This window comes from Macaca nemestrina, chromosome 20 (assembly GCF_043159975.1).
Source record: "Macaca nemestrina isolate mMacNem1 chromosome 20, mMacNem.hap1, whole genome shotgun sequence".
NCBI lineage: Eukaryota > Metazoa > Chordata > Mammalia > Primates > Cercopithecidae > Macaca > Macaca nemestrina.
The window spans coordinates 59,951,102-59,966,492 of NC_092144.1; the positions used below are offsets into that span (position 1 = coordinate 59,951,102).

The 15,391-nt window shown below is 51.5% G+C and overlaps 1 protein-coding gene across 2 annotated transcripts in view; it reads left to right on the top strand.

The window, feature by feature from the left end:
* The first annotated feature begins 1,303 nt into the window (after window positions 1–1,303).
* LOC105497180 (adaptor related protein complex 2 subunit alpha 1) overlaps window positions 1,304–15,391 on the top strand; it is a 40,867-nt gene continuing 26,779 nt past the window's right edge. For both annotated transcript variants that reach the window (XM_071087504.1, XM_071087505.1), the window contains exon 1: window positions 1,304–1,519. In XM_071087504.1, coding sequence (XP_070943605.1) covers window positions 1,453–1,519 — 67 coding nt within the window. In that variant the 5' untranslated portion in view covers window positions 1,304–1,452. The remainder of the gene's footprint in view (window positions 1,520–15,391) is intronic.

Here is a 15,391-nt window from a genome sequence, read left to right on the forward strand (position 1 = left end):
GAAGGAGTTCCCAGTCTGGAGGAAAGAATTAATTTTGGGGCCGGGCGCGGTGGCTCAAGCCTGTAATCCCAGCACTTTGGGAGGCCGAGACGGGCGGATCACGAGGTCAGGAGATCGAGACCATCCTGGCTAACACAATGAAACCCCGTCTCCACTAAAAATACAAAAAAAATTAGCCGGGCGTGGTGGCGGCGCCTGTAGTCCCAGCTACTCGGGAGGCTGAGGCAGGAGAATGGCGGGAACTCGGGAGGCGGAGCTTGCAGTGAGCCGAGATCGCGCCACTGCACTCCAGCCTGGGCGACAAAGCGAGACTCCGCCTCAAAAAAAAAAAAAATAATAATAATTTTGGTTTGATATCTGCTACAATGGAGGCTGCCCGAGAGACGCTGTGGTTGGACAAAAAAAAAAAAAAAAAAAAAAAAAGGGCAACATATTGAAAAGTAAGCCAAGATATGGTTTACATTTATTTCTGCTTTTTCACTTACAAGCTATGTGGCCCTGGGCAAGTCATTCACCCTCTCGACCTAAGGTTTAACCTCTGCTTAATGGGACTAGACTTGAATTACTGTTTTTCACTCTGAGATTCTAGGTCTCCTGACAACTCAAGTCCCGACACGTTGGCTGCAGAGAAGGGGGGAGGGGAGGAAGGCTTCCTAGAAGAGGATTTTAGCAGTCGGGGGTGACAGTAGATGGAGAAAGGGAACACTCAGACGCTTGCGCAGTAAACACCGCACGTTCTCTTGCCCCGCCCAACCCCTTCTCTGCAGCAGGGAATTGCAGGCGTCGCTCCACCTATCCCAGCCGAGCGGAGTGACACCCTCTCTCGTTCCTTCTCTACTGATCTTCGCCTTCCGCCCGCCCCACAGCCGCCCAATAGAGAGCTGAAGTAGGACAGATCTCGCCAATCCGCGACGCCTGAGGGGGAGGTCTACCCGTTCATTGGTCCCAGTCAACCTAAGTCCCGCCTCCTAGTCCCGTTCCCCGCCTTCCTTCACGACCCTCCCTCCCTCCTTGGAGGGCCGCTAGATCCAATCAGTGTTTGACCTGGCCGCGCGAAGGGGGCGGGTCCATGATGCGCATCGAACCCCGCCCGTCTCTTGGGCAACGCCTCCTCCCCCCTTCTCATTCCCAAACGGAAATAGCGGAACAGTGGACCAATGGCAGCGTCGTGCCTTTGCTTAGCGGCCAATGAGAGAGGAAGTGGGGAGAAACGCGCGTGTGAGCGGCAGGAGCCCAAACCAATGGGAGCTCAGAGCTCCGGACGGCGGGCGGAGGGGAGGGGCAGGGGGCGGTGCCACGGCCTGCCAGCCCGCCCGCCCGCCAGCCAGCCCTCCCCGCGGCCGGCTGGGCTCCTTGGCGCTGCCTGGGGTCCTTTCCGCCCGGTCCCCGCTTGCCAGCCCCCGCTGCTGTGTGCCCTGTCCGGCCAGGCCTGGAGCCGACACCACCGCCATCATGCCGGCCGTGTCCAAGGGCGATGGGATGCGGGGGCTCGCTGTGTTCATCTCCGACATCCGGAACTGTGAGCGCGCGGCCGGGGGACACTGGAGACGCGGGGGAGGGGGGAGCGTGAAACTGAGGGGTTTGGGGGTCACAGAGGGACCCGGGGGATCAAAAGCTCTACGGTCGTAGAAAAAGAGCATAGATGGGCCCCGGGAGGAACTTTAGGGTGGGGGGCACGCAGGGGCTTGGGGTGTCATAGAGTGCCTCTTGAGGTGACGACACGGAGTAGCTAGAGGGGTCCGGGAGGGCTTGAAAGGGGAGGAGGACAGTGAGGTCCCGGGGATGGGAGCATAGAGGTGTCCCCTGGGAAAGACTGAAAAGCTGGGGGATCGTACAAACGATGGGGTTAGAGGGATTCCTAATGTAGGGAAGAAGGGAAAGAAGTGCATGGTGGGGGTGCCCTGTGGAGCGATGGAATGGGAGGAAGCCAGAGGGGACCTGGAGGAAGTGGAATGCCGGAAGCCTAATGGAGCAGGGCTTGAGGGCCTGGGATAGGGGGTGTCATACAGGGGAAAGGGGTTAGATAGGTCACCGAGGCTCCTGGCCAGTGGTATAGAGGAGGCCTGAGAGTGGGTGAAAGTCCACGCGTTTGGGGCGGGGAGATGATGGGAGGGGGAGACTATAAGGACACCCTGGTGAGGGATAGAGGGGCTTCAGGGTGGGAGAGTGCTTAGAAGATATGGAAGGTAGTGGGGAGGGGGCTAGAGGGGCAGCTGAGGGGAAAGGAGGGACCCAAGGAACACAGAGGAAAAGAGCTGCTGGTGTAAGGTCTTGGGAGAACCTGTGACAGGGAACGGGGGCCTGGAAAGGAGAGGACGTTAGAGTGGCGGGTTGGGGGAAGGGCAGAAGAAGGAGCGCCCAGACCTCAAGGAAGGCGTTGGGTTCTGAAGTGCTTGAGGGGTAGAGATCTGGAAAGCTGGGGATAGGGGAAGTCTAATCCCAGAGAGAGGTCAGGGGTCAGGCAGCAGGACAGGCAGGGATCTGAGCCCTTTTCTGTTTGACCACAGTAATATGGGGACAGTGGTCCCTGCCAGGAAGAGTTGTCGTGACAATGAAGCCTGGCGGCAAGTCAGTTCTCAACTCCTGGGAATGGCTGTTGGAGATTGGAGCTGCCAGGAGTCTTCAGAGGCTGTATCCGCGTGGGCTCTGGGGTCAGCCAGACTTGGGTTTGCGTTTGAGCACTGCCACTCCCTAGCTGTGTGACCTTGAATGAGGGACTTCACCCCTCGGTTTCCTCATCTGTCAAGAGAGACTGCTGATCGTATCTTCCTGAGGGGCTTGTGACAATGCCTGTGAGTCAGGCCTTTCACGCGTTCCAGGCCCCAGATGGAACTTGGCTATTGTTTTTCCTCCGCTGGCTCTGAACAGCAGCTCTGTAAAGTACCCAGTGATTGTTGTTGTTTTAGAATTTAACTGTTATGGAAGGATCTGGCATGTAGTAGGTGCTCAGGGAACAGGAGGGTGGAAACGGTTGGGTATCAGTTGAAGGAGAAATGATCACTTGTTATGACAAGGGGCGGAGCGATGGGGGTTGTGGAATAGCTGGGGGCCACTGTTAGCAGATATACGCTACCTTTGTTACCCACCAGGGATGTGAATCCCTACGAGTCATTTAACCTCTTTCAGGACATCTTCTTGTCTGCAAACTTCATTCATAACAGCGTCTTGCCTCTGAAGGCTCATTTATTCATTCATTCACTTGACAAATACTTTTTGATCGCTCTAGTGTTGTCCAGGCCGTGTTCTAGGTGCTGGGATGACAATAATGAACAGAAACTCCTGTTCTTGCCGGGTGCGGTGGCTCACGCCTATAATCCCAGCGCTTTGGGAGGCCGAGGCAGGCGGATCACCTGAGGTCAGGAGTTCAAGACCAACCTGGCCAACATGGTGAAACTCCGTCTCTACTAAAAATGCAAGAATTAGCCAGGTGTGGTGATGGGCGCCTGTAATCCCAGCTACTCAGGAGGCTGAGACAGGAGAATCGCTTGAACCCGGGAGGCGGAGGTTGCAGTGAGCCGAGATCACACCATTGCACTCCAGGCTGGGCAACAAGAGTGAAACTCCATCTCCGAAAATAAAAAAAAGAAAAAGAAACTCCTGTTCTTGGGAGCTCCCTTCCCCGAGGAAGACAGAACATATGCACAGGGAACACCCTGAGATACAATCTCAGGACCTGACTGGTGCTGTGAAGAAAAATGAGGAAATGGGCAGGAGAGGGACTGGGATTGAGAAGGTACTCAGTAGGCCTCATGAAAGAAGTCATAGCTGAGTGGAGCAAGCCCTTTGGATTTTGGAGGAAAGGGGTCCTGGCACGGGGAGGTGCGTTCAAAGGTCCTGAGGTTGTGGCATGCTTGACGTGTGTTCAAGTGAGAGGGAGAAGGTCAGTGTGGCTGGACCTGAGGGAGTGAGAGGGAGAGAGGTCGGGAGTGGAGAGGGGTGGGAACAGGATCGGGAAAGGCTTTCTGGGCCATGGTGAGCACTTTGGCCTTTGTCTGCGTGAGAATATTTTGAGCAGAGGAGGGACGTGACCGATTGATGTTTTAAAATAATTCCTCTGGCTGCTGTGAGAACAGATTCTAGAGGTAGCCGTGGAAGCAGGGAACCAAATTAGGAGGATGTTGCAGGCCTCTGGGTGAGAGATAGTGCTGGCTTAACAGGGTGAGAAGGGACTGGTGAGAAGTGGGTTGGTGATACGTTGTTTTTTTTTTTTTTTTTCTGAGACAGTCTCTGTTGTCCAGGTTGGAGTGCAGTGGCATGATCATAGCTCACTGCAACCTCCGCCTCCCAGGTTCAAGCAATTCTCCTGCCTCAGCCTCCCCAGTAGCTGGGATTACAGGCACCCATCACCACGCCTGGCTAATTTTTATCTTTTTAGTAGACATGGGGGTTTCACCATGTTGGCCAGGCTGGTCTTGAACTCCTGACCTCAAGTGATCTACCCACCTTGGCCTCCCAAAGTGCTGGGATTACAGGCATGAGCCACTGTGCCCGGCCTGGGATACAATTTGAAGGGAAAACTGTCAGGATTTGCAAAGGGATCTGATGATGGGGGTTGGGGAAGGAAAGAGATCGTCCCGTCACTGCAGAACCCCAGAGAGGAGCCAGAGGACAGAGGGGAGATGCAGGCTTGGGGCACTGGAAGGAATTTAGCTGCAGGAATGAGGACTGGAGAATCAGAGGTCTTTTCTTAGCAAGCGTATGTTGAACGGCTCGTATGTCTTAAGAATTATGCTGAATGCTGGGGACGTTGGTGAACAGGACAGACTTGTCCACCCCTCCATGAAGCTCCCAGCCCCGCGGGGGAGAAGGTGCAGCATACAAATTGCAATTGTCCTTCACGCTAATACCCAGACACGGGTGTTCATGGCAACATTATTCATGATAGCCGGAAAACGGAAACGGACCAAATGCCCATCAACTGAGAAATAAACAAAATGTGGTCTATGTAATGGAATATTACCGGGCCATAAAAAATAACGATGTCCTGCTACATGTTGTCACAGGGATGGACCTTGAAAACATGACACCAAGTGAAAGAAGCCAGACACAGGAGGCCACGTGTCATATGATTCCATGTAGATGGACTATCTAGAATAGGCAAATCCATGGAGACAGAAAGGAGATTAGTGGTTGCCTAGAGTAGGGGGCTGGTGCGATGGGGAGTGACTGCTCATCAATGCAGAGGTTCTTTTTTTATTTTTTGAGACGGAGTCTCACTCTGTCGTCCAGGCTGGAGTGCAATGGGGTGATCTTGGCTCACTGCAACCTCTGCCTCCCAGGTTCAGGCGAGTCTTCTGCCTCAGCCTCCTGAGTCGCTGGGATTACAGATGTGCACCACCACGCCGGGCTAATTTTTGTATTTTTAGTAGAGACGGGGTTTTTCCATGTTGATCGGGTTGGTCTCGAACTCCTGACCTCAGGTGATCCACTACCCCAGCCTTCCAAAGTGCTAGGATTACAGATGTGAGCCACTGTGCCCGGCAGAATTCAGGGCTTCTTTTGGGTTCATGAAAAAGCCTATAGCTGGGACTACTTGGGAGGCTGAGGTAGGAGGATCATTTGAACCCAGGAGTTCGAATCCAGCCCAGGTCACATAGTGAAACCTCATCTCTTAAAAAAAAAAAGAAAGGAAAAGAAATGTTCTGGAATTAGATAGTAGTAATGGTTGCACAACATCATGAATGTACTAAAGAACACTGAATTGTTCACTGTAAAAGGGTGTTTTATGGTATGTGAATTGTATCTTGTCTTTTTTTTTTTTTCGAGACAGAGTCTCATTCTGTCGCCCAGGTTGGAATGCAGTGGTACGATCTCGGCTCACTGCAACCTCTGCCTCCCAGGTTCAAGCGATTCTCCTGCCTCAGCCTCCCGAGTAGCTGGGATTATAGGCGCCCACCACTATGCCCGGCTAATTTTTGTATTTTTAGTAGAGACGGGGTTTCACCATGTTGGCCAGGCTGGTCTCGAACTCCTGACCTCAAGTGATCTGCCTGCTTCGGCCTCCCAAAGTGCTGGGATTACAGGTGTGAGCCACCGCGCCCGGCCGTATCTCGATTTTTTTTTTTTTAAAGGGGGGAAGAATTTGCAGCTGTCCTAAGTCCAGTGCGGAAGAGGGCCATCGTGTTGAGAGAATGGGGGCTCTGTGTGGTCAGCGAGCTCCGGCCTGGCTTTGCTTCACGAAAGACCCTTGGAGCTGTGTGGGCAGGAAGTGGGGGAGTTACCTAGGCTGAGGGCAGTGCAGAAGAGCTGTGAAGGCAGAGATGGGGCATGTGCAAAGGTCCTAACTTCCGGGCGCCATGGTGGGCATCTCTAGTCCCAGCTACTCAGGAGGTGGAGGCAGAAGGATTGCTTGAGGCCAGAAGTTTGAGACCAGCCTTGGCAACATAGCAAGACCCTGTCTCTTTTTTTGTTTTGTTTTGAGACAGAGTCTCGCTCTGTCACCCAGGCTGGAGTACAGTGGCGCGATCTCAGCTCGCTGCAACCTCCGCCTCCTGGGTTCAAACTATCCTCCCACCTCAGCCTCCCAAGTAGCTGGGACTACAGACACAGGCCATCATGCCCAGCTATTTTTTTGTATTTTTCGTAGAGTTTTTTTTTTTTTTTTTTGAGACAGAGTCTCGCTCTGTTGCCTAGGCTGGAGTGCAGTGGTGCGATCTCCGCTCACTGCAAGCTCCGCCTCCCAGGTTCACAGAGATGGATTTTTACTCTGTTGCCCAAGCTGGTCTCAAACGCCTGGGCTCAAGTGATCTGCGTACCTCGGCCTCCCAAAGTGCTGAGATTACAGGAGTGAGCCACTGCGCCTGGTCCCCTTCTCTATTTTCAAGAATTCTTTCTGGAAACAAAAAAAGGCCCTGATGCCCCAGCGAGACACTAAGAAAAGGGCAGCATGGCTGGTGCAGAGAGGGATGGGATCTGACGCTGGTGAGTGGGCAGAGGCTAGGTCCATGTTTGTCCTGAGAGCGCTGGCGAAGGTGTCAAGCAGGGAAGAGAAGTGGGGAGGGATGTGGAGGAGAAGGTGAGGAGAGGCCAGGCTCAGAAAGGAGCAGAGGAAAGAGTGGAGCCAGCCTGCAGGAGGATCTGAAGGGCACAGTGGGGCTAGGGGGAAAAGGTGAAAGGCAGGCTCTAAGGAGGGCAGGGAGGGTAAATTCTGCAGATAAGGAGGGAGAGAGGTTGAGGCTGGGCCCAGCCTGAGGGCGTGTTCTGTCCTCCTGTCTGCAGCAGGAATACAGCAGAAGTCTTATCTGACAGGGAGCAAGGGCTGGTGCTGCCTCCTATCTAGGCAGAGTCTGGTTGGAGGGGGTCTTAAGAGAGTTGGGTGAGTGAGCCAACGGGAGTGGGGTGCTGGCTGCTCAGTGCCCTGAGCTCTTCCACCAGAGCACATCCCACTCCAAATGGTGATCTACTGCAGTGGTGACATCGAGCCCAGGCCCTGGGTCTGACTCCTCCCTGGGTTCCCCGCTTTGTCCTCTGTAGGTTCTAGCCCATGGGAGGCCTCAGGAGATGATTGCCAGTTGAATGAATGAATGAATGAATGATGGAACCAGTCTTTCTTGAGTTCCAGCTGGGTGCCAGGCACTGTTCTAGGTGATGGGGCTACAGCAGTAGGCACAAGTCCCTGCCCTAGGGCGCTTACATTCTAGAGAGGAGATGGGCCACTACACAGGTGAATATTTCAGGGGCCAGACAGGTGGGAGTAGGTGTTGGTACAAAATGAGGCAAGGAAAGGGCTTGGGGATGTTAAGGATGATGCTCTCATGTATGCTGGTCAGAGAGTGTCGCTGGAAAGGTGGCGTTGAAGCAGAGAATCTAATTAAGTGGGGGACGGTGCTTGCATGCCTCTGGAGGAGAGAGCTGCCTGTGCAAAGGCCCTGAGGCAGGATTGTGCTTGGAGTGCAGCAGGGACTTAGAAAAGGAGGAGGAGAGGGCGGCTCCTGCCTTGGCGAGATCCAGCCAGAGAGGGAACAGGGTAGATGGTGCAGGCCCTTGTGGGCTGCAGTGAGGACTTTACTTTTACTTTGAGCCTGCTGGGAGCCATGGAAGGGTTTGGAGGAGAAAACGTGCTAGGGTCTGACTCAAGTTTTCACATGATCCCTCTGGCTTCTGTGGAGAGCACAGAAAGTCAAACAGATTTCAATTTGGTGTCCCTTAAGAACGGGACAGATGCAGGCCTGAGCCCCAGCCCCACCCATTTCCAGGTGGGTATTGTGTGATTGATGGCTTTGGTACACAAATCCACATTCAACACCTCCCTTGTGTCAGGCTGCCCTGGGCCCTGGGAACACTGTGGGGACTGAAGCAGCCGTACATCCCTGGCCTCATGGCACTGGTGTTCCGATCCAGGAGGAAATGAACATGCAAACCCTTACTATGTAAGGGGGCAACTCAGGCGGGGTCTTGGTGGCCCGAATAGTTCGCCCGGCTGAGCAGGAGGACTAAGCAGGAGAATGAGAGGGTTTGATTTTGTTATTTACGGAAAATATATTTTCATCACTCGGGAATAGTGATGACCTTGAGAATATGAGTGGTGTAACCCAGCACCAAAATGCAAGCCATATATATGTTGAAATTTTCTTTTTTTTTTTTTCTTTTTTTGAGACAGAGTCTTGCTCTGTCCACACCCGGCATATGTTGAAATTTTCTTGCCACATTACAAAAGCAAAACGGGGGCCGGGCGCGGTGGCTCACGCCTGTAATCCCAGCACTTTGTGGGGGCGAGGTGGGCAGGTCAGTTGAGCCCCGGAGTTTGAGAACAGCCTGGGCAACAAGATCCCGTCTCCCCTGGCAAAAAAAGTCTTTTAAAATTAGTCAAGCATGGTGGCATGCAGCTGTATTCCTAGCTTCTTGGGAGGCTGAGGTGGGAGGATCGCTTGAGCCCGGGAGGTCGAGGCTGCAATGAGGCAAGATCACACCACTGCACTCCAGCCTGGACAATAGAGCAAGACCCTGTCTCCATATTTTTTTTAAAAAGCAAACCAACCAGTGAAATTCATTTTAATATCTTTTCTTTACCCTAGTATATCCAAAATATTATTTCAATGTGTTATCAGTGTTTTGTGAGATGGAGTCTTGCTCTATGGCCCAGGCTGAGTGCAGTGTCAGGATCTCAGCTCACTGCAACCTCTACCTCGCAGGTTCAAGCGATTCTCCTGCCTCCTTCTCCCTAGTAGCTGGGACTACCGGTGTGTACCACCACGCCTGGCTAATTTTTGTATTTTTAGTAGATATGGGATTTTGCCATGTTGGCTAGGCTGGTTTCAAACTCCTGACCTCAAGTGATCCACCTGCCTTGGCCTCCCGAAGTGCTGATTACAGGTGTGAGCCACCGTGCCTGGCCGAGATGGGGTCTTGCTGTGTTACCCAGACTGGTCTCAGATTCCTGGGCTCAAGCAATCTGCCTGCCTCAGCCTCCCAAAGTGCTGGGATTACAGGCAGGAGGCATTGCACCCAGCCTCCAGAAGACTTTCTGAGGATTCAGGGCTGTTGGGGCTTATACAAGAAGCACATCAGGTCTCAGTCTCAATAGAGAAAATGTCCTTGGTTTAGAAGGCTCTGAAGGCCTTTGTGGTGAGATGCTGGGTTAAGGCCTGTGTTACCTTCATAAATGCACATTAGTCCCTCCAGGGCAGGGCCCCGGTTTGACAGGATGCCTTTGGTGGTAGTAACAGACCCACCCTGATCTGGGGCTTACATGTTTAGGGAAGGCGTTATCTCCCCTAACCAGAAGCCCCAAGGTAAGGTAGCTCCCTGGTACCGTCGGCACTTCCCTTGACTCTGCCTTACTCTGCCTGGAGCAAGATGTTGGCTGCCTTTGCACCCAGACACCCCTCACAGCAACAGCTACTGGACACGGAGCATGGCCGGCACCTCCCATGGCCCCCCAGCACCTCAGGAAACTCGGGAGAGGTTGCATGGTCTGGCCCCACCTGCTGTGCTGGTCTCCAGCCCCCCCCCCCCCCACCCTCCGCATTCCTCAGACTCTGCCTTTCATCACCGTGAGCTCTCAAGCTTTCTGACCGCCTGCCTTGCCTCATGCTGTCCTACCTCCAGGCCATTGCACCTGCTGGTCCTCCTGCCTGGAGCGCGCCTCCCCTTGTTTCCGCCTGGTCCATTTCAGCCTCATCTTTTGATCCTCAGATCCCAGCAGCTGTGTACAGAGAAGCCTTCCCCACCGTTCTCATTGTAGCCTCTCAGCCCTGAAATGCGTGTGCCTCTTTCAGAATACTTGCCACTGTCCCTGTCTGCCACCACTCCAATCCAGGGATGCCTCGAGAGCAGGGTAGATGTGACTCATCCTTAAGCCTGGCCCCAGAAATCCCATTGTGAAGGAGAGAATCCCTTTAAAACTCCCTCTCAGGCTTGCTTGCCTCCTGTGACAGTGAGCTCATTCCCCCTGTTGCTGGCCCTGAGTGCCGGGTTGTCCTTTCCATGATCCTGGTCTGCCAGAGCTGCCTCGGCCCTTTCCCCAGGCGCCACCCCAGTAGCACCCATACTGTGTCCCTGGGCTCCCTGGCCATCACGGGCCTTTAGATTTCAGAGCTGGGCCTCTGCCAGAGCCCTCCCTTTAGGGCCACAGCTGCTCCTCTTTTGAAGACCAAGAGCTTTGCTTTTCTTTCTGAATTCTTTTTTTTTTTTTTTAATAGCAAATTATACCAGTTATGCAGAAGATAGCATCAAATAGATGTGGACCATTTAAAGGCCTTGCGCAGTGGCTCATGCCTGTAATCCTAGCACTTTACTTTGGGAGGCTGAGGTGGGTGGATCACTTGAGGTCAGAAGTTCAAAACCAGCCTGGTCAACATGGTGAAACCCTGTCTCTATTAAAATACGAAAAAAAAAAAAAGAATAGCTGGGTGTGGTGGTGGGCGCCTGTAATCCCAGCTACTCGGGAGGCTGAGGCAGGAGAATTGCTTGTACCTGGGAGGTGGAGGTTTCAGTGAGCCGAGATGGAGACATTGCACTCCAGCTTGGGCGACAGAGGGAGACTCTGTCTCAAGAAAAAAAGTAAAAATCCTATATCAAGAAAAAATATATATATATGCATATTTGTATATATGTAAATACATTTTAAATACAACTTAAATAATACTTTAAAAAGAGATTTCCGGCCAGGTGCAGTGGCTCACGCCTGTAATCCCAGCACTATATATATATATATAAAATATATATATATGCATATTTGTATATATGTAAATACATTTTAAATACAACTTAAATAATACTTTAAAAAGAGATTTCCGGCCAGGTGCAGTGGCTCACGCCTGTAATCCCAGCACTTTGGGAGGCCGAGGCGGGCGGATTATGAGGTCTGGAGATCAAGACCATCCCGACTAACATGGTGAAACCCCGTGTCTACTAAATATACAAAAAATTAGCCAGGCGTGGTGGCGGGCGCCTGTAGTCCCAGCCACTTAGGAGGCTGAGGCAGGAGAATGGCATGAACGTGGGAGGCGGAGGTTGCAGTGAGCTGAGATCACGCCACTGTACTCCAGCCTGGACGACAGAGTGAGACTGTCTCAAAAAAAAAAAAAAGAAATTTCCTGGCAGGGAGCGGTGACCCATGCCTATAATCCCAGTGCTTTGGGAGGCTGAGGTGGGCGGAGGAGTTGAGACCACCCTGGGCAACATGGCAAAACCCTATCTCTACAAAAAATAGAAAAAAAATTAACTGAGTGTGGTGGCGCACCTCACAGTTCCAGCTACCTGGGAGGCTGAGATGGGAGGATCACTTGAGCCCGAGGGGCCAAGACTGCAGTGAGCTGAGATCACACCATTGCATTCCAACCTGAGTGAAAGAGTGAGACCCCGTCTCAAAAAAAAGAGAGAAATCTATATATTACACATATAATATTATGTATTTCTTTAAATGAATACTAGTTAAAGAAATGCATAAATATAAATATGTAAGTGTCTATGATATATATTTCTTTAAATTTAAAGAATAGTTAAAGAATACATATACATGCACATATTTGTGTATGTATTTAAATCATTTTAAGTACAATTGAATGAATACACTCGTGTATTGCTTAACGATGGGGATATGTTCTGAGAAATGCATCGTTAGGTGGTTTTGTCATGGTGTGAACATCCTGGAGTGTGCTTACACAAATGGAGATGATATAGCCTACCACTCACGGAGGCTGTCTGGCACAGCTTGTTGCTGCTGGGCTATAGACCTGCACAGTGCCCAGCCGCAGTGGCTCACGCCTGTAATTCCAGCACTTTGGGAGGCTGAGGCGGGCAGATCACTTGAGGTCAGGAGTTTGAGACCAGCCTGGCCAACGTGGTGAAACCTCGTCTCTACTAAAAATACACTTAATTAGCTGGGTGTGGTGGCGCATGCATGTAATCCCAGCTACTCGGGAGGTTGAGGCAGGATAATCACTTGAACCCGGGAGGCGGAGGTTGCCGTGAGCTGAGATCACGCCATTGCTCTCCAGCCTGGGTGACAAGAGTGAAACTCCGTCTCAGAATAAAACAAAAAAACCTGCACAGCTTGGTACTGTCCTGTAGGCAACCGTGACACAGTAAGTATTTGTGCATCTGAACATAGAAAAGGTGCAGTGGAAATAAGGTCTTAGAATCGTATGGAACCACTGCAGTGTGTGCGATTTGTTGATGACTGGAATGTTGATATGCGGGGCAGGACTGTAATGAAATAATACATATTATTTAAATTAAGTAATACATATATATTTAAATAACACATATATTCTTTAAATATATATATACTCTATATATACTATATTTAAGGTATGCGTATGTATATATACATATTTATGACAAAACCATATGTATGTAGGCCGGGCATGGTGGCTCATACCTGTAATCCCAGCACTTTGGGAGGCTGAGGCAGGTGGATCACTTGAAGTTAGGAGCTCAAGATCAGCCTGGGCAACATAGTAAGACCTCATCTCTACAAAAAAAAAAAAAAATTAGGGCCAGGCGCAGTGGCTCATGCCTGTAATCCCAGCACTTTGGGAGGCTGAGGTGGGTGGATCACAAGGTCAGGAGATCGAGACCATCCTGGCTAACATGGTGAAACCTCGTCTCTACTAAAAATACAAAAAATTAGCCAGGATGGTGGCGGGCGCCTGTAGTCCCAGCAACTGGGGAGGCTGAGGCAGAAGAATTGCTTGAACCTGGGAGGTGGAGGTTGCAGTGAGCCGAGATCGCGCCACTGCACTCCAGTCTGGGTGACAGAGTGAGACTCCATCTCAAAAAAAAAAAAAAAATTATTTGAATGTGGTGTTATGCACCTCTAGTCCCAGTGACTTCCTAGGCTGAAGCATGAAAAGCACTGAACCCAGGAGGCAGAGGTTGCAGTGAGCCGAGATCACGCCACTGCACTCCAGCCTGGGCTACCAAAAAAAAAAAAAAGAGAGAAACAGGCAAAATTAATTTTAATAATGTGTCTATATAACCCGGTATACCCAAATTATTATTTCAGCATGTGATCAATATTTTATAATTTATATTATTTTATTCTGTTGACACACAGGTTCTTACCATGTTGTCCAGGCTGGTCTGCAACTCCTGGTCTCAAGCCATCCTCCTGCCTTGGCCTCCCAAAGTGCTGGGATTATAGGCATGAGCCACTGCGCCTAGCCCCTGTAATTTTTACTGAACTATTTTACATTTTTTCTCCACACTGTCTTCTAAATCCCGTGTATGTTTGCTGTTGACAGCACCTCTCGGTTTGGAACGGCCACATTTCAGGGTCTCAGGAGCCACTAGCTGACAACTGCTATATTGGATGGTATAGCACTAGGGTCCCCTTAGCACTGATGAGGAGGTGCTAATCAGAGGGGCTTCCTGGAGGAGATGACATCTGAAGTGAGGCTTATGGGAGCTTCCATAGAAGTTGGGAGCAGGGACAAGACAGGATTTCTAGAGAGAGGGATGGCACATATACTTGCTTTCTCAGCCATTGATTCATTCATTGAATGTACACCTCACCCTGCTGGAGACTACGCCCTGAAGAATGTGGGTCAGAGCAGATCTCTGCCCCTTAGATAACTAGACATTTATAGAGCACCTGCTGTATGCAGGGCACTGTTCTAGGAGCTCCCTCCTGATGCTTATAGTCTGAAGTTGGAGGAAGTTCAACAGTGGAGAGAAATAAAATTGCGACATGGTGAAATGTACCAGAGAGGACTTTTTGAAAAATAACTCTTTAAGCAGAATAATAAAGAATTGACTTTAAGGAAGTGAAACAGAATGGCCTTTCAGAGGTGGCAGGAGCCAAGACCCAAATGACGGGAAGATGACGGGAGGGGTGGCCCCGGCAAGAGCGCACAGCTTGTGTGAAGGTCCTTGAGGCAGGAGGACATGCGTGTTCCCAGAGCAGAATGGAGGCCAGGGGGCCTGGACGGACCTTAGGGGTCTGAGGGGCGACACTGGCAGGGTGGCTGTGACAGGGGCAGAGGGCTTGGTGGGCCATGGGGTGGAGCACCCCCAGCTGGCATCCCGGAGCCCAGGATATGGAAACACAAGGGAGGAGCCCAGGATATGGAAACACATCCCAGAGGGGAGGCTGCTTCACTGAGCCCAGCGAGCGAGCATGGGGTCTGGATGAAGTGGTCACCTTGGAGATGCTCAGGACATGTTCTGAAGGTCAAGTTAAGAGGAGGAGGCAGCCAGGCACAGTGGCTTATACCTGTAATCCCAGCATTTTGGGAGGCTGAGGGTGGAGGATCGCTGGATCCCAGGAGTTTGAGGTTACAGTGAGCTATGATTGCACCACTGCACTGCGCCTGAGTGACAGACTAAGACCCTGTCTCAAAAATAAATAAATAAAAAGGATGAGGCAGTAGCCCAATTGGCGTGAGGATGTCCAGGTTCTGTTTGGAGGAGCAGAGTGAGCAGTGGAATCTGTCAAGGAAGGAATGAAGTCTGGGGTGAGTGGAACAGGGACAGGAGAAGCAGAGAGGGTGGCCGAGAGCATCTAGTCAGATTGTGCTCCAAAGCAGGTGCTGTAGGGCATTGAGGAACATGGAGGAAGCAGAGACCTGGCCTGTAGGATCAGAGAAGGCTTTCTGTACTTATTCCATTAGCAGGTCCTGTCAGAGGTGTAGGAATGTCCCAGACAAATTGGGGAGAGGTTGGCAGCCAGGGGACAGGAGGCAGTGGGGACAGGCCATGCGAGAGAGGACGAATCCATGGCTGTGGGGACAAAGGGGGTGAGAACAGCACCCAAGGGTCTGACCTGGTGACTAGGTGGACAGCGGGACCTTCATGGGATTGAGAACTGGGAGAGGAGGCAGTGAGCTCAGTGGTAGGGGTGAGCACCCTGGGGCCAGCCGAGCTCTTCATTCATTCATTCATTCATTCATCACATGTCCGTTGCGTATGGGGAGTGGGGATAGGAGCTCTCAGGGAGCATGTCCAA